At 38.4% G+C, this 20266-nt stretch overlaps 5 protein-coding genes across 7 annotated transcripts; 4 read left to right on the top strand and 1 right to left on the bottom strand.

Moving 5' to 3' along the window:
• Window positions 1-142: 142 nt before the first annotated feature.
• Window positions 143-3393, bottom strand: nudt8 (nudix (nucleoside diphosphate linked moiety X)-type motif 8). 2 transcript variants are annotated; one of them, XM_055027992.1, is made up of 5 exons: window positions 3317-3393; window positions 1851-2603; window positions 1623-1755; window positions 716-793; window positions 143-619 (listed from the first exon to the last, which is right to left on the bottom strand). In XM_055027992.1, exons 1-5 carry the CDS (start codon window positions 3322-3324, stop codon window positions 404-406), a joined length of 1188 nt encoding a protein of 395 aa, XP_054883967.1. In that variant the 5' UTR covers window positions 3325-3393; the 3' UTR covers window positions 143-403. The 2 variants fall into 2 exon arrangements, with proteins under 2 accessions (XP_054883967.1, XP_054883968.1); XM_055027993.1 differs by having other exon boundaries at window positions 3274-3361.
• A 1035-nt stretch (window positions 3394-4428) lies between these two features.
• On the top strand, window positions 4429-7770 carry ftr86 (finTRIM family, member 86). 2 transcript variants are annotated; one of them, XM_055027730.1, is made up of 11 exons: window positions 4429-5069; window positions 5254-5349; window positions 5429-5662; window positions 5776-5938; window positions 6014-6109; window positions 6204-6254; window positions 6348-6386; window positions 6515-6550; window positions 6638-6700; window positions 6803-7005; window positions 7227-7770. In XM_055027730.1, exons 1-11 carry the CDS (start codon window positions 4560-4562, stop codon window positions 7560-7562), a joined length of 1827 nt encoding a protein of 608 aa, XP_054883705.1. In that variant the 5' UTR covers window positions 4429-4559; the 3' UTR covers window positions 7563-7770. The 2 variants fall into 2 exon arrangements, with proteins under 2 accessions (XP_054883705.1, XP_054883704.1); XM_055027729.1 differs by having other exon boundaries at window positions 4430-5069; window positions 6336-6386.
• Window positions 7771-8450: 680 nt separating this feature from the next.
• LOC129359204 (complement C1q-like protein 2) lies at window positions 8451-9985 on the top strand. The gene is made up of 4 exons (XM_055028663.1): window positions 8451-8500; window positions 8775-8879; window positions 8965-9105; window positions 9202-9985. Exons 1-4 carry the CDS (start codon window positions 8494-8496, stop codon window positions 9627-9629), a joined length of 681 nt encoding a protein of 226 aa, XP_054884638.1. The 5' UTR covers window positions 8451-8493; the 3' UTR covers window positions 9630-9985.
• A 1307-nt stretch (window positions 9986-11292) lies between these two features.
• LOC129359200 (complement C1q-like protein 4) lies at window positions 11293-12651 on the top strand. Its single transcript, XM_055028657.1, has 4 exons — window positions 11293-11368; window positions 11456-11560; window positions 11645-11785; window positions 11865-12651. Exons 1-4 carry the CDS (start codon window positions 11362-11364, stop codon window positions 12296-12298), a joined length of 687 nt encoding a protein of 228 aa, XP_054884632.1. The 5' UTR covers window positions 11293-11361; the 3' UTR covers window positions 12299-12651.
• A 4034-nt stretch (window positions 12652-16685) lies between these two features.
• Window positions 16686-19688, top strand: cbln18 (cerebellin 18). Its single transcript, XM_055028649.1, has 7 exons — window positions 16686-16760; window positions 18068-18167; window positions 18388-18567; window positions 18651-18809; window positions 18903-18991; window positions 19087-19167; window positions 19279-19688. Exons 2-7 carry the CDS (start codon window positions 18068-18070, stop codon window positions 19402-19404), a joined length of 735 nt encoding a protein of 244 aa, XP_054884624.1. The 5' UTR covers window positions 16686-16760; the 3' UTR covers window positions 19405-19688.
• The last annotated feature ends 578 nt before the right edge of the window (window positions 19689-20266 follow it).

Raw genomic sequence — 20266 nt, 5'->3', positions numbered from 1 at the left:
TTGATTATTCAGGAGTTGATATCAGTTTAGGTTTGATCAACAATGAAATAAGAAAATAAACTCTTTTTCTATTTGTGCTTGGTTCACTATATGACATCACAAGTTTTCTTGTGTTTTAGTCATATATGGACCAGTCAGACACTTAAATATTCTCCTTCACTTTATTAATTGAAAAAAAAAAACAGAAGAAAAGCTTCAACAATGCCTTTCAGTAAGGTCAAAAAATCTGACTTGTCTTGATTTTTCATAACAGATTATAATATATAATCATCAAATGCATAGGAGAAAAGATCTGTCTCCTAACACGTTAATAAACACAACTGGATTATTAAACATTAGACTGGCTGGAAGAAATCCAGATTTTCTTCACTGATTATTGATGTCTGCTACATAAAAGAAGCATTCAGCCATTGAAAACCTCAGTAACAGATCCATATGGAGGTATAAGAAGTTTGAGAGTATGGTCCAGAGCGACTGCAGTCAGACCCCATACTCGGTGTTTGCCATTACGAAACACTGGTAGTGTGTATCCATACTTGTTGCCAGTACGAAAGTTTGTGTAGCCGCGATTCTGGGGATTGGACAGGTGTGACAAGGACAAGGTGAAGATCTCGTCCACCTAAAGGAAAAACAAGACAAAACAAGTTCAACTAAAGTTTTGAAGAAATTAAACAACAACAACAACAAAACAATCTTAGTTTGGACTTGACTGTACCTCCTCTGGGTTTGGTTTGAATGCTAACTCCTCAAGAGGACCAAGGTTAGCCAACACTGGAGCAATCATCATCCCTGACTGCAGAAAAATAACAACATATACTGTCATGTCACAACCCTCGAGTTTCCTTATATTACAACCAACTTCTTAGCTGGCTTTGAGTCTGGACTTTGACTGGGCCATTCTAACATTCAAACAAGATAGAATTTTTAATTGCTGAATGTTGGGCCTCTCCAGTCAAGCCTTTCTTTAGAATCAAGGATATTTCTACCAATACCTCCCTGTTGCTTTGACTCTTTCATGCATGTTTAGGAAATCCTTGAATCTCCCATGGCAACCATTCAGGGGTGCTTGAAGCCTGCTCTCACACTAACACTTCATATTTCCACAAAACTCCTCTTTGGACTCTGCCTTGCTGAGCATCCCTCCTCTGCACCTTCCTCATTCAGCTTCCTCAAACTAGCACCAATTAGCAAACCCCTGGTGGAACTACATTTCTTCTGAGCTCATCACACAAACATCTTCTCAGTCCAACATTCCTATGAACTGTTGTAAATGGTATTGAGCTTTAACATGCTGAAAGTGGAGTGTCAGAAAGAGCAGGAGCTCCTTAAAGAGACAGGTGACAATTTCAAGTCAAATTGCAAAGTCAAATTCTGCTCAAGTCATGTTTATAACATCTGAATATAGCATAGATACTTAATTGTGCTGTAAAATGCCACTATGTGCCTGAAAATACATAGTACCACCCCTTTAATGATCTATATAGTTTTTTAATTATACAGATCATAATATAGTTATGATACATAATAACTATGTAATATATTCATAGTTATTACTTCTGTAGATTCAACAGGAGACAAATTAAAGAAAGCTTTCAAATCACATCAAAACACCTCCCACTCACTGTGTCCCTCAGAGGTTTCATGACACCCCAGACATTTTCAGCTGGAATAGTAACTCCCAGCTCCTCTCTGGCTTCCCGCAATGCAGTGGCCACTACATCTCTGTCTGATGGATCACCCTTTCCTCCAGCAAAGCTACAAGGACAGATAATATAGTACCCTGCCTGTAAATCATTGAAATGTGAAATACAAAAAATGTTGAGTGTGCTTGTCTTCCTTCTCTCACTAACCTGACGTCTCCTTTGTGCTTGCCCTTCAGTGTACAGGAACGCAGAGTAAACAGAAACGCCGGCCCTCCTTTATCGTAGCAGAGGGAAACCAAGATGGAAGCCCACTTCCCTTTGTTGTTTCCTTGAGCCTGGCCGGCCCCTTGTCTCACTTTCTCCATGTCGTAGTGCTTCCAGTTGGCCTGCAGGATCTGTCGGCATCTGTTTTCGTTCTCAGGGGACAGGCAATCCTTCCAGGTATCTTTTACATGAGGGACAGCCTGATGGACAGTTCTGATTTGATAGATGGAGTGATAGTGGGTTTGTGCTCGACAGTGGAACCGATTTGAAATCCGGGGATTAAGTGCTGGCATAACATAAGTTGTAGCCAGGCTAAGATCCAAAGGCCAGGAAGTCCTGTTGAATAAACAGTGCCAGAAAGTACTTAAAACATAACATGCTTTGGTTTTGGCAGAGACCTGATGCTGATGATAATGGCTTTTCAGAATGGCTTTGGAAATGGGGGTTTCAGATATAAGGCCTTCCAGCTGATAATTCTCACTGTCTGTGCTGAAAGACGTCGGTTGAGATGAACAGCATAAAGTCATAGTGTCTTTTTCATGGTTTTGATCATGTCTATCATGTCTTCTGGCATGAATGTGTCTAGCTTCCAAACATGTTGAGTCAATGTCTTTAGAGAAAAGGTGGAATTCTTTTGACAGCTGCAGTGACCTTAAGTTACAAGCACAAACCGGTATTCGTGGACCCCTGAACATCCTGTAAACAAACAGAAAATATACAGCGATTAGAATAATGTACAGACAGGTTGTGCTAATTATTGACTTATTAGTATAAAAAATTGTCATGTGAACCGCATTACATATTCTTAAACTTGCAGATTGGCAAATTATTAAGACTAAATACAAATGCATGCTTCTCAGATTTGTATTTGTAAACATTTCCCTTTACATCACAATTATGTGAAACTTACTATTCTCTAATTAAAACCACCCGATACAGTACGTTGTAACGTGAAAAATGTTTTATTTTTTTTTTATTTTTGGAAGAGTTTATTAAAAACACAATTTCAACACCCAGCAGGTAAAGTTAATGCCCAAAAGTCAAACTATGCTGCTACCCAACTTAATATGCTTTACTTTATCTTGAGGCAATTATTTTGCAAATGTTGACATTCAAATAACACAGCAGTAGCAGTCAAGACCTACTCTGTAAATCGAGCTTTCAGAATAGCAACCCAAACTAACTGGATAAGTTAGCAAAACATTAGCAACACAGATAGCTAGCAAGCTAATGTCAACCGTTACACAGCTGAAAATTGTGACTTATAAACTACGCCTATTTAACATGTCCCACATTAGTTCAGAATACGTATAAGACAAATAAATATATATGAAATAACTAAAATATTTACTGGAGTACAACGTACACCGAGAGCTGAACGTGTTCACACTGAGAGAGAAAAACAAAACCTGGTCATTCGTCGTGCTACCCGGCTAGCTGCCCTTGGGTCCGCTCCTTTTTCTCAGAACGGTGCCAAGTGCAGTAGAAGTTATGGTCACTTTCAGCGAGGGAGGAGTGGACTACTGAACTCGTTCAACCTAACATGCTTTGCTTACAAGATGATTATATAACAACTGAAAATGTTTTAAATATACACTTTGTAATACAACTTATGAAGTACTTTTACTGATTCAATTTATTTACATATTTTTTTATGAATTGGCAACAATTCTTATTTGACATTAAAACAGCCCAGCTGTTAATTTCAGCCGTATATTCTAAATGAAAACCACTAAATGTTAAAAGAGCTCAGATCTCAGGATAAGAACCGCAGAGTGTTCCGCTAACACGAATTGAACACTTATTTTGCATCATAAACAAATAAAACACACACAAAGGTTGTGGAAAGCTGTAGACAAAGCGGGGTTAAGTTCACAGAGCTTACACCTCGTTCCCACATGGGGTGCAAAAAACCCAAAGAGCAGAAACTGGAACTGGCTAAACTTTCAAAATTACTCATAGATAAGATTTAAAAATAAAAAAAAAGAAAAACAAAACAAATTCTTAGATTAAAAATATCGAAATGGCTTGCGCCGTGGGGAAGATGAGGCGGATCCAATGGAGACTCTGAGCATCACATGCGTCAGCCCCTCCCTCTGTGTTGACGTCAGACATACTTCACATAAAACTTGTTTTTCCTCTTTTTTTGGATGAGGGCTGGGTTGTAGTTAGAAAAATAATTAGTGATTCAATTCCTGCAAAACCCCATGAATTACGTCATTGCTGTTGAGTGCCGCATAGCCAGTTTGTCTTGTTTGCTGTTCCCCCCTCCCCCCCAAAAGTGGGTAAAAAAGTGTTCTTCATTATTTTCATTTCCAAAAAAAGAGAGTTAAACCAATTGTTAGTTTGAAAATTTCAAACATTCATCCCAGTCATGTTGTTTTGTGAATTTTAAAACAATGATTTTGAAGGTTCAGGCTAAAAGTACTGTCAAACGATTGACAAACACCAGTGACAGAAACTCCACCACACCTGTTCCACAAGCCCCACCCAAACTTAAGGAAGCTTGAGTACTTCAGTGGTATGTGACTCAAGTCAACTGTCATTTTACTGTTAAGGTCCCTGGCTGTCCTTCCTTTTTGCTACAAGCATTGATTTTTGTAAACTGTAACATACTTCTTCATTGACACCATCAAGAACTCAAGCATCATCATGGACTCAGCTTGGCCTGAAGAAGAGAACTTTGCTTGCTCAGTATGCCTGGAAACACTGAAAGAGCCCACCACTCTAACATGTGGACATTCCTACTGCTTGAGCTGTATCGAAAACCACTGGGACAAGGAAAACAACAAAGGTCAATATAGCTGCCCGCAGTGTAGGCAGCTCTTCGCTCCTCGACCTCATGTGGCCAAGAATAGGCTGCTTGCACAAGCCATGGAGAAACTAAGAACAAACAGCATAAAGCAAAGCAACATGGTAGGCATCTATTCAGCTGAACCAGTGAAGCCTGTCTACTTGGACGTCATCTCGGATATTGGGCCCAGGAAGGGCAGCATGTACCCTGCGCTGCCTTCGGTGGAACCCAGTCTCTGCCCTCAACACAAGCAACCACTGGATTTGTTTTGCTATGAAGACAAGGAGTGTGTGTGTGTGATGTGTTGCCAGGATGGACACAAGGGACATCATGTGGTTGGACCACAAGAAGAAAGAAGAGAGAGACAGGTATGTAACTGGCAAATGTCATGTCCGCCTTAGTATACTAACCTTAGTAAAGAGGTTAGTATATTTGATGAGTAAAATAAAGATCAGAGAAATCACAAACTATCTTTATTTATCTCGACTTCTGATTTGACTGCACTGCAATCCATTTATTCACTTTGCCCTCCAAACTTTGATGTGTGTCTAGGAAGAGCTTGTCCAGGTGCAGGCAGAAGTACACAGGAGAATCCAGGAGACTGAGAGGAATATCAGGCAGATCCCACATTCTGCGCGTCAACAAAAAGTCAGTGAAACTCCTTGTTGATTTTCTTCAAGTAGATATTTACCAAGGCATTTATGAAATCTCTCGTGTCTCTCTCTAGGCCTTGCTGCAGGCCCTTCAAAGGGAGAGCTCTGATTTATTTCCAGAGCTGGTTAAGAGTCTAAATCTGACAGGGACACGGGTTGATGAGCTCCTTATTGCTCAGGAGAAGGTCTTTGATGGACAAGTCGAAGCACTGGTGAAGCATTTAGAGCAAGATTTATCACAGCTTCGTCAAAAGAGTGAAGAGCTGGGCAGGCTGGCTTACATGCACGATAATATCTCCTTCTTGAAGGTAAGGATGGTTCTAGAAAATGGTTTCATTTTCTTTTGACAAAATACTCAAAATGTTAAAAATGAGTTGTTATGGTTGTTTTATCCGATTCTTTGCCATGTTTTTCTCTCAAGAACTTCCTCCTCATGGAGCCGTTGGGGGAGACTGGTACCGCAGGACAGTCTGGGATTATTCAGGAGGAAGGCGTGGTGGCTTCCTTAAGATCAGTCATTAAAGAGCTGCAGGAATCTGTACAAAATCTCTGCAAACAAAGTCTATCCAAAATTGCCAATATAGGTCAGATTATTTTCCTCATCATTGTTTTCTTTTTTACTTCCTGATTTGTTGATGACTAAAAGTTTATCTTTGTAGTGGGTCATGAACCCATGGCTTCGACACCCAACAGTGTGGCAGCAGCAAGCACAGCATCAGCTGATTGTTCTGGTCAGGCTGCTGCACAGGCTTCAGGTTTGGAAACCTCTCTTTCTGTCCAGTGCTACACAGAATATTCTTAAACTTGAAACAAATGTATTTTACAAAGTATTATTTTTTTCAAACTTAGTCTATGAAGAAATTGATGTTTCTCCACAGCCACAACCTATGCGACCTCATTGTAAGTTTCTTATACGCATAATATGTTTTTGTCTCTATTTTTTTTTAATCATGACAATTCTCAGTCTTAAAATTGTCATAGTTTCCTCCACAGTACGTGAGTCTTCAAGATTCAGAGGATCTATGAGTCAAGGTAAGATAAAAATAAAATGATAACAGGGATGTTGTGCTGATGATTGAGCTTATGGAGGTAAAACTTGTTTCAGTGGAATTTTTATAATGTTTTCTCTTCCCCTGCCTGTTTTGGATATGGATCCCCAGCAAACCCTCCACCTCTCCCACCTTTCAGGCCTCAAGGTACATCTACTTGCAATGCATTTAATCTAAAGGTTACACTTCACTTGTATTGTTTAGTAATGCATCATTACGAACTTGTTGTTGTAGGATCTGGAACATCAATTAAGCTTGTGAACCCAGAGCCAAAAACAAGAGAGGAAATGTTAAAATGTGAGTCTGTTTTAATGTTCAAGATAAAGTACAATATATAAAACTGAAATTTATCATTCTAGATGTCCTTAGGCTTCATCACAATGTTCTCTGTTTTTCTAGTCCGCTTTGAACCTACCATAGACCCAAACACAGCCTACCGCCACATTAAGCTGTCAGATGATTGTCGTAAGGTCACAATGCGTCCTGAAAACCTGAATCCACCTGAACACCCTGATCGTTTCTTCTTCTGGAGACAAGTTCTCTGCAAAGAGCCCCTGGCAGGGAGCCCTTACTACTGGGAGGTCGAGTGGACTGGCCAGAAGGCGAGTCCTTACACACGAGCTTTAAATGCAAATTTGCCCTTCATTTATGCCTTGCTAATCATAATACTACCAATGATTGTTTATATTGTTTAAGATTGTTTTTTGGAGAGGAATGGTGGATGGATTGCTTTTAGGCCACTTCACACATCAAAATCTGCTACTTACTCTTATGATTGCTTGGTTTTCTGTTCTCATTTGTTTCTGTCTATGCCACCATGCAGATCACCATTGGTGTTGCTTTCAAGGACATGGAGCGCAAAGGCAATGACAACAAAAGCCGTTTGGGTCACAACCCTCAGTCCTGGAGCCTTTACTGGTCTGGCACCGGCTACTCCTTCTGGCACAATAACCAGGAGAAACTTCTGGGCTTGCCTAAGGCTACGCGGGTCGGCATCTATCTGGACCAGCATGCTGGGATTCTAAACTTTTACAACATCACCAACAACAAGGCTTATCTCATCCATCACCATGAGACGCAGTTCACTGGGCCACTGTATGCAGGGTTCAGGCTGGGGGCCGGAATAGGGGACTCTCTGACTATTTGTCAACTGAATTGAATTCTTGATTCTCATAGTTTGGTTGCTTTGTTTTTGATTATTACAACTAAAGTTTAAGCTCTCAAAATGTCTTGTGACCCTGACATGCATGGACATACTTAAGACTGTGCAATTTCTAGAATATTTTGTGCACCAATCTCATTGTGATTTGAAGTTTAACTAAATTGTTGAAAGGCAATGAAATAAAAAGTATCTTATTTGAAACTTTTTTTTAAAGTTGTTGTTCTTTATATTTGAAAAGCAGCACTAGGAGGGAAACAGACCCTCAGCAAGATGCTACCTCCACCATGCTTGACAATTGGTACTTTTTTGCTGATTGAAAAGGCTCATCATAGTGCGTAGCTATTGTTGCCAATAACTGTCTGCGTCCTTAACATTTCGCTTTCTCTTGAAAAGCGAAATGTTAAGGCTTATGTGAGCAGCTGAATATCCTTTGGTCATTCATCCTTGCAGAAGTTGATTTTTGAATGCTTATTTTTCTGCTACTCAATCCATGTGGATGTTACAAACTTGATATATGTTGAGGACAATGACACTACAGTTGAATAATTTTCAACATGATTTTTTTTTGTACAATTCTGACCCAGCACAGTAATTGTCAAATATTCCAAAAGCAGAAATTCCCCGGCCAGGAGGTTGGACACACTGCAACCAAGAGATTTGTGCGTCTCTTACAAGTGACATATAATACCTGAGCAGCATGAGGAACAAAGCCCCGAACTATGAGGAAATGTCAGGGACAGACAGTCCACAGGGATTAAGAAATCTATACCTGCACATCAGGTTTTAAAGGGACACAATGAGGAGGAGGAGCAAAGTTAGGAGGTTATCAAGGGAGGAGCTACACAAAAAAAATATATATTGTCTGTTCCCGTGTTATTGGTGAATATACTTTTCTCCTCCTGCAGAAGAATCGGTATCATTTGCCACCATGAGAGGTGAGACTTTAATAGTTAGAGCTTGATAGACATTATTGTTGGAGTAGTAAATTACAAATGTCAGTATTAAAGATAAGTAAGAAAATTAGATTTGATTAAAAGTATAAAATAACACACACATTTAATAGAAAAAAAACAGCTCATCTGAAAATTGATGCTTTTTATAAAAAGAGGAAAAATGTGTCAATTTGATGATCATTTTGAAAGATGGTTCAAATTTTAGAAAGCATTTCTGCAAAAGTTTCCTGATTAGTGCATTTTTTTGTTGTTTCAGGGATTGTTCTGATGTGTCTGCTGGAAGCAGTTTTTGGTCAGGACAGATTCAGCTGGAATGGACCTGTTGTCACACAACCCACTGCAGACCCTAATCTAAACAAAAGTGGGTTAAATGTCTCTTTAGACTGAGTCCCTACCAAGTTTTGGCTCCTAAGCTGGAGTTTGTATGATTTCTTGTATGTGTACAGTGTGCAGTAACGACCAAGCGGCGTGTGGCTGCTGTCTGATGCAGAAGCAGATGGAGAGGATGGAGCTGTTCTTTAACATGACAACCAAAGAAATGAGCCAGCAGCTCATGAACTCTAAGATGACCCTCAACAACATCAAAAGTGAGTGCATAAGCCGAGCAGATTACGGCACAGAACATCATGGCCTTCTGATCCCATTAAGCAGATCTTTTTCTGATATGTTTTTCTGTTTTTTAGACAACCGCAGCGCCTTCTCTGTCGCCCTGAACAACGAGAAACTTTTGACTTGCTTCGGCCCCGTAGCTGAAGACAGAAACATTCTCTACAAGCACATCTTCCTCAACCTGGGAGACAGCTACAATGCTCAGACCGGCATCTTCACCGCTCCCAATTCGGGTGTCTACAGCCTGGCGGCCACCGTCTACAGCCTGTCTCCTGTTGACCTGCCCCAGGCCACCTGCGCCCAGCTGCAGGTGAACGGCGTAGCCGTGGCTCCCCTCGTTGAGAAGAACGGACTGGACAGCGAGGACAGCAGCACCGTTGTGATCGCAAGGCACCTGAAGGCCGGCGACCAGGTGTCTGTCAGCCTGCTGAAAGGGTGCAACGTTTGCGACGACGCCTCCCACTATAACACGTTCACCGGTTTCCTGCTGTATGCTGCATGATGACCTCTGTTCAGGTTGACAGACATGAGTTCAGTTTCCTGCGCTCAGTTTCCTGTTACTTGTTGTGTTTGAGGCAGTCTGCTTTCTTCTGTATGCCATGCACATAAATTGTTAGCATCATGTCAATTGTTAGCATCAACTGAAGAGTAAATATGAACAAATAATGTAGCTGTTATTTCTTTTTCTAAATTGAGGTATCCTGGATGTAACTTTTGACCCTGTTCCAATGAAATGATATGATCTGAGTTGCTTTCATTGTTCAGATAAAAATAAACGACTTAAACATAAAGCTGTCATTCTGAGATTAAATTTGTGAGCAAATGAAACAACAATAATAAATGAAACTTCACAGTAAATCCGATGTTGTTTTTTGTTTATTTCTACATTTTGTCACGTCACAACCATGAAGCACAACCTATTTTGTGGTGATTTTATACAATAAATCAACGGTGTTACACATAACCGTGAAGTGAAATCAAAAGGAGATGTTGCTTTTTACAATTCTTGCTAATTAAAATTTGAATGGGATGGCTTGCATTTGTGGTGTTCAGCCACTTTCTACCCTGATACCACTGATTTAAATCTAGGATAACTTCAAAAGTCATCTAATTGTGAATTAGGATTAACCTATATCCAACTTTTCTATGAAAAGTCTCCGAGATTTCCCAGAGAACATTGAAGAATAAATATAATGGAGACTAAGAAATACATTAAATACTGCTGAAACAATATTCAAAGCATCTCACAGAGCACTGTTCAATCCATTGAACTTTATAGCCTATATGCACTGTTAACATAGTGGTGGCAGCATTATGCTGTGGGCGTGCTTTTTTTTTAGCAGACACCGTGAAACTGGTCCATATTCAAGGTAAAGTGGATGGAGTTAAACGTAGGGAAATCCTGCAAGGAAATCTGTGATTGGCTGCAAAAGATTTAATGACAGCAGGACTCTAAACATTCAAACTGAGATGCAATCACAACCACACAACCACATTTCATTATAGCCAGACTTGCCACTTTTGCTTTCTTATGGTGTAGAATCACATCACTGATGTAAAAGTGGGATAAAATGTGACATGAACATTCCGACTGCAGTCGCTTTGAAAACTATCAGATACATATCGAATTTATTTTTATTGGAAGTGGCACAAATCAGATTTTGGGGGGTGAAAAGATTGGAATTAGGCTGCTCAACCTGCTGCGAAAATGTCAAACGTGGTCAAAAAATTTGATTTGGGTTGCATTTTCCTGCTGTGTGAATGTATCCTGGAACTAGTGGAGACTTTGACCAAAAACCAAAATGCCATAACTGGAATGAAGATGACTTGATGATTTTTATTATTAAAACACATATTAAAACACATAATGTGGAAAACAAGTCCAGACCTTTTCAAGGCATCTCTTATTATCTCCTGGTGTGATAGGACCAACACCTCCCTCCAGATGATATGTGATATGTACCCTGCATCAATAACAAAGAACTTCAGGGTGTGTTGCTGCTTCTGTAAGCACCCAGTGATAAAAATACTTCCAGTTATACTATTACAGAGATTAGCAGGGGGCCCGATTGAAGAAGAACAAACCAAGGTGGAGCAATTTTAAAGGAGGGCAACCATAAATATGAGGTAGTAAGGGAGGAGCCCAGGAGAACTATATATCCACGATTACTTTCCCCAAACAGTCATTCCTTTCACTTTGTCCTTCCTCTTGAAGCTGTCTGTATATCACCAACATGAGAGGTGAGATGGACACACAACAACAAAAGAAAATTTTTATTACAAAGCTCGATAAATGTTAATCTATCTTTTACTTGTTTTTCACTCCAGCTGTCGTGTTGTTGTGTTTGCTGCACGTGGCCCCTGGTATGAGTCAGTTCAACTGGGAAGGACCTGAGCGAGTCGCTCCGGACGCCGTCACCAATTCTGCCAGTGGTGAGGACTTGCGATTGTGTTTTTAAGAGTGGATGAATATGTGCATCTTCAGCTGAATGAACGCTAAATTGTCTTTGTGTTCAGCCTGCAATGTGGATACGCTTTCGTGTGAATGCTGCAAGATGGTGCGCGAGACAAACCGACTGCAGACGTACTTTAATACAACTCTAACTAATTTGGAGAGGGAGTTAGATAAAGTAAACCAAACTTTTGTCACTCTTCAAGGTGAGAATCCCATTCTGAAGATATTTAGATAAGAAATCACTGTTCTACTTTCTAATTACTCTAATCTCTTCTTCTGCAGGCAGTCGTGTTGCCTTCTCCGTCTCTCTGTACACCGGAGACAACTTCAAGTGTTATGGACCGTTTGGGCTCGACACCGTCATTGTTTACCAGCACATCTTCATCAACCTGGGAATGGCCTACAATATGGCTACTGGTATCTTCACTGTCACCTACCCTGGGGTTTACAGCCTAGCCGTGACCTCCTTTAGCGATGCCGGTTCTCCTGGCAACACGCTGGCTGTCTGCACCACCCTGCAGGTCAATGGCCAGATAGTCGCTGGATCCAGAGAACTCAACAGGAGCGACCAGGAGGACAGCACCACCATAGCTGTTGCCCTGAAACTGAAAGCTGGAGACAAAGTGTCAGTCAAGTTGGCCAAGGGATGCTTCCTCTGTGACGATTCAAACCACTACAACACTTTCAGTGCCTTTCTGCTTTATGCTGATGCATAAGTTAGGGAGTTTAGTTTCCTCCTCTGTAATGACATGTAGGCGCTTACATTATTATGTTCTAAGCTGTTTGAGGGAAATCATATTTTAAATGTCATCCTATAAGCTTTCAGTCGGGTGATCGGAAATCTTCCTGACATAAACCACGATTGGTTAGATGTGTAACATCTTATGTTTTTCCTCATCAGATTATGACATTTCTTGTTTGATTTGAGGCTCAAAGCCAGAAATCCTTCAATGACTTTAAGACAAAGAAGTTTCCTTAATTTGTGATTTTCTTTTAATCTGAATTCTTGTGTTTTCTCAACAAACAAGGAAATGTAAAAAACAATAAAATACTGGAATGTGAACATTGATTTGCTGTCTTTATTTGGTTAATAATTGATGTTTTCTTTGCATATAATCAAATCTTTGATTTTTTTTCTTTTTACAAAAGATAACATCTCCAAGAAGCCATTCTGAAAGACTAAGATTGAAGTATAAGATGTGTTAACATATAGTAAAACATATTTAGAATGTCTAAAATCATGATCTTTGGGGTGGACGTTTGGTAATATGTTAAACATTATTAATAAATGACTAAATTAATCCCCATTATTGAAGATTAAAATACAAGGTATTTTTATGGTTCAGCTTGCACTGTGAAGATTATATACAGCTCTGAAGAAAATGAAGAGACCTCTTAAAATGATTTGTCTTTTTTATAGGTTTATGTTTGAGTAAAATCAACATTGTTTTTTTATTCTATGAACTACTGACAACATGTCTCCAAAATTCCAAGCATTAATTCAGTATTAGTTTGCAGAAAATAAATAACGAAAAAGATGCATTGTTTTCAGACCACAAATAATATAAAGGAAACAAATACATATTCAACAACAATACCAATGTTTTAACTCAAGAAGAGTTCAGAAATCAATATTTAGTGGAATAACCAGGAGACTTTCGATGAGGTTCACTGCAGTGGGTTCTTCATTTTTTCCAGAGCTGCGGTAGTTGATTATACATATGAGATGAACATCAAATATAGCCTTATAAAATCCTACTTTCAACATATACAATACAATTTTTATTGATGATTGCAGACTTTATCTTTGTTTAATTAAAATACATCTCTTTTCTTTCTTTAAGTATGTAGAATAAATACTCTTGAAATTCGGGAAAGACAAGAGACACATCATACAAGTGAGGCAGACTTATGTTGAGTTTCATGAGTCAGAAAATAGCTACAAAAATTTGAATTTGCCCATTTTAAATTAAATTGTTCAAAACAGCTGTAGATGTGACACATAAAGCTTAATGGGGAATCAAAATTGTTTCACCTGAATTTTATCTTCAGGGTCAAACTTCAAAATAAAGAAGTCAAACCTACATTATGTGCAGTACAAACTGTATATACTCTGATCCAAGGAATGTGCAACTGAGTAGAAACATTTTTATAACATAGTCAATATTAAATGGGAAAAAGAAAAATCTTAATCGGCATTTCATCATCGTGGATGGGTTCATCTTTGGTAGTGATGGGAGAGCACACAGGGACGAAGTCACCAGGTTGTTTTAATCACAACATGGCCATTAAAGAAGCAATAGTTGACTCCAGAACGATATCCATGATAATGTGTGGAGAAGGTGGCCAGTTTTATGTTCCTAGTTATGCACATGGATACAGACCTGAAATGGAGACCTAACGCCACAGCAATAGTGAAGACAGCTTTTACAACAACGCTGAGACGATAATTTATGATTCGGCTCTTTGAATGTGCAATACAAAAGTATTATTTTTATCAATTAATTTTTCTATTTTCTTATTTATGGCAGGACTATACACTTATTTCATGCTCTGTGTAGTTTTGAGTGGTTTGTTGTCAACAGTATTTCTCTGTGGGTCAGAACATTAATTTCATTGTAATACTGAACATTATATGCTGCCACAATGACAATAAAGATATTGTCTCTAAATCTAAGATTCAATCACTATTTCTAATGGTAAAATCATTTTTGCTAACTGTTTTTGCTAAGTGGGACAACTGGTATTATGATAATTTACTGTCTTAATGATCTCCAAGAATTTGAGATTGAATGGCCATCCAGATTTTTACATCTATGGTATTTAACAAGGGGCCTAGACTTTGACAGTTATCTTGTGAATGGATTCTCATAAATTGAATGTGTAAAATCAGCTTTGTCAAGCTTTACATTATGTTGTAATGTCACATTTTTGTAACAACTGAAGGAAACATGATTACTTTATTGTGCTATAAAAAGGCACTAGTGCCTGAAAAATACATAACACCATGTCTTTACATTGATATCTAGTTGTGTCATGCTTAAAATATAAAAAAAAAATCTTCCAGTCAGACAGCAAAAAACATGTTAATGTATACAAAAATTATAAGATTACTTTAAATGTAAATCTTCCTGGGGTGCAAAACTTTTTAATCTCAATTGTAGGACTGTGGTTGTGCCATTTCTTTTCAGACGACGTCTTAAAATATAATAGCAGAAAATACTTGAAGTTCTATTCATGACTCCTGATTGTAATCTCTTTAACTCTTTCCTCTACCTCTTCACAACTAAAACATCTGGAAATATTAAATATCCTAGGTCTGTTAAAAGAACATGTAGCAATGTGGCTCAGTTGTAGGACAAATTGTTAAACTGAAACTGGACAAAACTCATGGCTTCTCATGCAGGAAAAGTTGAAAAACATCAGTTCTGACACTATTGTTTCTTTTTAATAGAATTTGGTCATTCTTGTTATTCTTGATGAAGAAGACTTAAAAATGGCAAATGCTTGTATGTTATATACTTTCTGTTACTTAGCAAATAGTCAAACATCCCTGTCCATCTCAAGGGACCAAAAACATAATAATTCAACTGTGGGGGTTGAAATCTCATCCGAGGATAGAAAACAAAAGATCGGTTTTACAGTCGGTCATTACATAATTGTATTGTGAAGAGGTGTGCAAACCCAACAAAAAGCACCTAATACGTTCTGGCCTCCATCTAGTCGATAAGAGCAGAGGAACACAAGAAAAAGCAAGAAGAAACAGGTCAGCTGATGTGGGAATCAAGCAGCAAACAAACAGAATAGGCAGGCCACTGTCCCAAGAGGAAAGAGAAGCTTTAAAGCTGCTGAAAGGAAACTCCCTGCTGTTAAAAGGAACTACTGGAATAACGATGATGACCTTTGATATCTGTTGTATTCTAATTTAGATGCTTGCTTTTGTTAACACAACCTTTCTCAAATAAATTCACAATCACAATCTAATTCCCCATTAGTGTTAACGTTTGAATTTATTGAATATTTGAATTTTACTCAAACCGAGTAAAGCTTCGAAGTCAACAAGTAAATGATGGTGATGACTGAAACGAAACATCAACTCTCTTTTCAAGCCAGAGTGAAATAAAAGTTATTTTTCTTTCCATTGTTAAATTTTCATAGCTATTCTTTGACTAACACTTAGCCTAGTCTAAAAGAAACACAGAACAGCTCTAATTTGGTGCAAGTCAAATATACGCAACCATAAATTAAAAAAATAAATCCTGTTTCAGTCCATTTCTTTATGCTTTCAAAGTTACCTGGACACAATTTGTTTTCCTGTAGTGGACTGTAATGGCCATTTAAATGTCTGGCAACCTGTTCAGGGTGTATACTGCTACTCACCCTGTGAAATAAGAGTCTTGAGCAACCAGAACGTGTCAGGACTATTATCTGATGGGCTTCAGGCGTCTCCCTGCTTGAATGTGTTTTCCTGGTACATTTTGGACATCTATCATATTTGGTTTTCCTCGAATTTTTTTTATGACAGTGAAAATCTACAGTAACACCTTGTGAATGGCTTTGACTGAATTAAAAGACTTGATCATTTTATTCACATAAATAGGGAGTGTGCCTTATACATATCACATGTCCCGACCAACAACAAGAGATTAATCAGTATCTGGCTCTACTACAATAACTGAGAAGAAAGCGATTATAGAAATAACATTATCTGCCAAACCTCCCCAGGAGAATCAGGTGAAAGCGTATTGTTGTCTTATTCAGGCCATCATTGATCAACAGATAAACTATTTTGCTTTCTTAACAATGGCCTTCAGCATCTTATGAAAGGACAGCAACCAGAGACCGATGTCCTAATAAAGGGGATTATGGGCCAAACATTGGTGACTGTTGTTCTCATACACCTGAGAAAAATGAAATCCATCTTGGTACCATGCTACCATAGACAGACATGCCTTTCATTGTCAGGAGAAAACAAATGTACAGTGCTTCATTTACTGTTTTTTAATTTACGTGTGAGGAGGTGGAGTTACTGCTGGTCGCCACCTTTTGGGGTGGATCTCTTTTTGTCAATCAATAAGAGGCAACAGAGTTCCCCTGCTTTAAACTATTAGTTTCACAAACTCACCTGAAATAGACTCAGCATTTCTGAACAAGAAGAGGGAGCAACTAAACAAAACAGTAAGTTTTACATTTCTGTCTCTACTTAACTCATCTTTATATCAGTTACAAGTTAACAAGTGCTTGATAGAAACTAATAACAATAACTACTGTGGATCAATTTTGAGACAAAGCTTAACTTGAGTGAAATGTGTACTATTGTGACTTGGTTTATAAAAGAGTTGTACAATCCTTATTTTCCAGCATGAATTTAAAATGAACTTTTTCATGTAAAATGTTAATCATCCTGGGCGTGCTGTGGTGTCGTAGGGGATAGTGTGACCCACGTTTGGAGGCCTTGAGTCCTTGATGCGGCCGTCGCTTGTTCAATTCACAGACCTGACAATATTTGCCCCCCTTATCTTCACCCCTTCATGTCAGCCAACTTTCATATAAGGGACACTCGAGCCCACAAAAACCCCTAGAGGGAAAAAAATGTTTATCATCCTAAAAAAATGGAATAAAGTAGTTAAACAAGGCTATGAAAAAGTGGGTTTAAAAGTCTAACCTTTAACTTTGATAATTAAGGAGAAACATCTGGGTTATAAACATCATTTAATCATTTTTGTCTGTACTGCTGAAAGGCAAACCAATTCTTTGGTGAAACTTTTACTAACAAAAGATTCCTAGTGTTTACCACTGTACATTTTCACAATTATATAGTATATAGTATATAGCTACTATATGTTATACAGTGCGATAATACAGTACTATAGTACTGCACTGTAGTGTTACCTGTTCATAAGTCTATATGACCAATTCTTTAGTCAAAGTGTTGATCCTGAACATAACTAGTATTAGCTTACATTAGATACTCAACATGTAAAAGGCTAAGTATCCAATCTAAGTAGAAATTATTGTGACACTACCCAGTGATATTAATCTTATTATTAAGCATAATAATTTAATGCAATTAAATACGCTATTGCTATTGTATATGTCTAGTACAGGGGTATCAAAGTCCTTGAGAGCTTCTATCCTGCAACTTGTAGATGTCTCCCTTCTCCAACACCACTGAATTAAATAACTGGATTATTATCAGGTCTCTGCAAAGCTGAATGTCAACTGATAAGTGAATCGAGTAATTTTATTTAGGTGTGTTGATGAAGAATATGTGCATAACAGTTACAGGATCGTGGCTCTTGAGGACTCTACTTTGTTGTTTGGTGTGTATTTGCTCAGTGAACAAAAGGCTAAAACCTTAGACTTAAGGGGAAAATTCAATGTTTTATTATTGTTATGATTTGTTTGTTTGTTTGGTTGGTTGTTTGGTTGATTGGTTTAATATGTTCATTTTTACATGTTTCTTTTTTTCCCCTTTTTTCCAGATGGATGTGTTACCTCTAATGCTCCTGTTGGGGTCGCTGTTTGTCTGTGGACGCGTTGAGGCCCTCTCCTCTGCTATGGACGTTCTCAAACAGGATGCGCGTAAGCCACAAACTCTCATCTTCATCAATTAAATTTTAACTTCTTGGTGAAATTGTTGATTACATGATTGCATCTTGTCTTAGTTTTGACAAGATGATACATTTTAATGCACTAAAAATGCTCTAAAAGAAGATCTGATCAAATCTGACACATCAATGATGAAAACATAATGATAAATGCCAGAATATTGACACTGACTGTGATTTTCCTGTTTTTGCAGTTAAGTGGAACGTGCCTCTTACCTGCAGCAAGCGGGACTGCGATTGTCCTTTCTACTATCAACGTGGTTGCTGTTGTGCTGCCAATGAGATGTTCCAAGTAGAAGAAGAGAGCTTACCCAGAATAAAATGCTTGTGGGAGAAAATTATGTCCCTGAATACCAGAGTAAATGCACTTTCAGGTACACCAATGCTTAAAAAAATGATATATTGTATGAGGACATGAAAGTGTAGTTGCCAACTAGTGTTTGATTTTTCTTCTCAGATGGTTTCAAGGTTTCCTTCAAGGCCACCATGAATCAGAACATAGCCATTCAGATTCCCGGATCTACTGAGCGTTGCTTTGGTCCTTTCAATACCAATGTACCGATCCCTTACTCCAACGTAGCGCTCAACAACGGCAATGGCTACAACCCCTCACTGGGTAATAAGCACACCAGGAAGAAGTAATCTGAGCAACAATGGAATATTTTCTCACCCTGAATTAAAAAAAAAAATACTTCCCTTCTTTTTGCAGGTGTCTTCACTGCCCCTTGTCCAGGTGTTTATATGTTTTCTTTCACTGTGTTCTCTTCTGTTGGACTGGATGGACGCCTGTACCACAAGGTATCCCTAAATTTCAAAGTGAACATTTCTCTTCTGAGCATCGAGGTTGAGCCGTTTGTGTTTCCCTTCGTCTGTGATGCTTATTGCATGTGTAGGTCCAGCTCATGAAGAATGGCAAGATGGGGGTCAGCGTGTGGGAGAACAATCGAGAAGATATCGAAGACAGTGCCACTCAGGTTAGAAGGGAAAAGAGCATTACAAAAAAAATGCATACATATTTTTGTTTTATTTATTTTTTACATTTTTTGCTGAATTTTGGTCAATGTGTTGCACATCTCTGTTTTCAGGTTGTGGTAATGGAGATGCAGCGAGGCGATCAGGTCTATGTGGAGCTGATGTCTGGAAGGAAGCTCTGCACATTTATGGAATACAATATATTCACCGGCCACATTGTGTACCCATACACTGAGTAACCAACCAGCAGGACATCAAGAGATCACTGAAATCCACTTGTCTTCATACAACAGAGAGAATAAATTCTTAATAAAAATGATTGTTACCGCACCAGGTCTGTGATCCCATAGCTTGAGAACCTGTGCTGTAGTTATACATGTGATTACAGACAGTGAATTTGCATTGCATGAATACTTTCAATATATATGAAAATGTATTTTTGTGAATAAAGGACCAGAACAGGCTGTGTAAAAACAAAACATGATATTTTGTTGATTTGGATGTAATAAAAACATGTCTGAGAGATGATTTTTTCCTGGGCCAACATAAACATACAACCTATGAAGAGAAATGAGCAGCTGGCAGAGCTTTCACCGGTTCATTTATGTGAAGCTATTTAATGAACCAAACATACATGTGCTTTAAACGGTGAAATCAGAGTATTGCAGGTGCATGACGCAACACATGCTATAGGCAATAACGCTAATGAATGCTACAATAACAATATTTGTTGTGGTGAAAGAATAAGCTATGAATTGTTCATGTCTTTCTGTTTCAGGTTCATAGCACACAGACTCCAGCTAACAGTAGTTAAATCAACATTTTTATCTCGACAGCAAGGTCTCAGTGAAAAAGCTGCTTCTCGCCGACATCTGCTGTCTTGAATAAAAAAAAAACAACTAGATTTATTTCCTCAATGTCTTCTTACAATTATTTTGCCTTCTAAAGACTATTTGCTAAGTAACAGAAACAAACAGCTGGAATGGTTAACAGCAATAAATTCATTTGCAATATATTGTACATTTAGAAACACAGAATCAAAAATACTTTATTGATCCCCAAGAGCAACACGTCATGAGGTGGGCGGGAAAATCTGTCCAA

The sequence above is a fragment of the Poeciliopsis prolifica genome, unplaced genomic scaffold (genome assembly GCF_027474105.1).
Source record: "Poeciliopsis prolifica strain line A6 unplaced genomic scaffold, Auburn_PproV2 SCAFFOLD004, whole genome shotgun sequence".
In the NCBI taxonomy this organism is placed as follows: Eukaryota; Metazoa; Chordata; class Actinopteri; order Cyprinodontiformes; family Poeciliidae; genus Poeciliopsis; species Poeciliopsis prolifica.
Note: the sequence above shows the minus strand (reverse complement) of the source record. Positions and strands in the feature narration are given on the sequence as shown.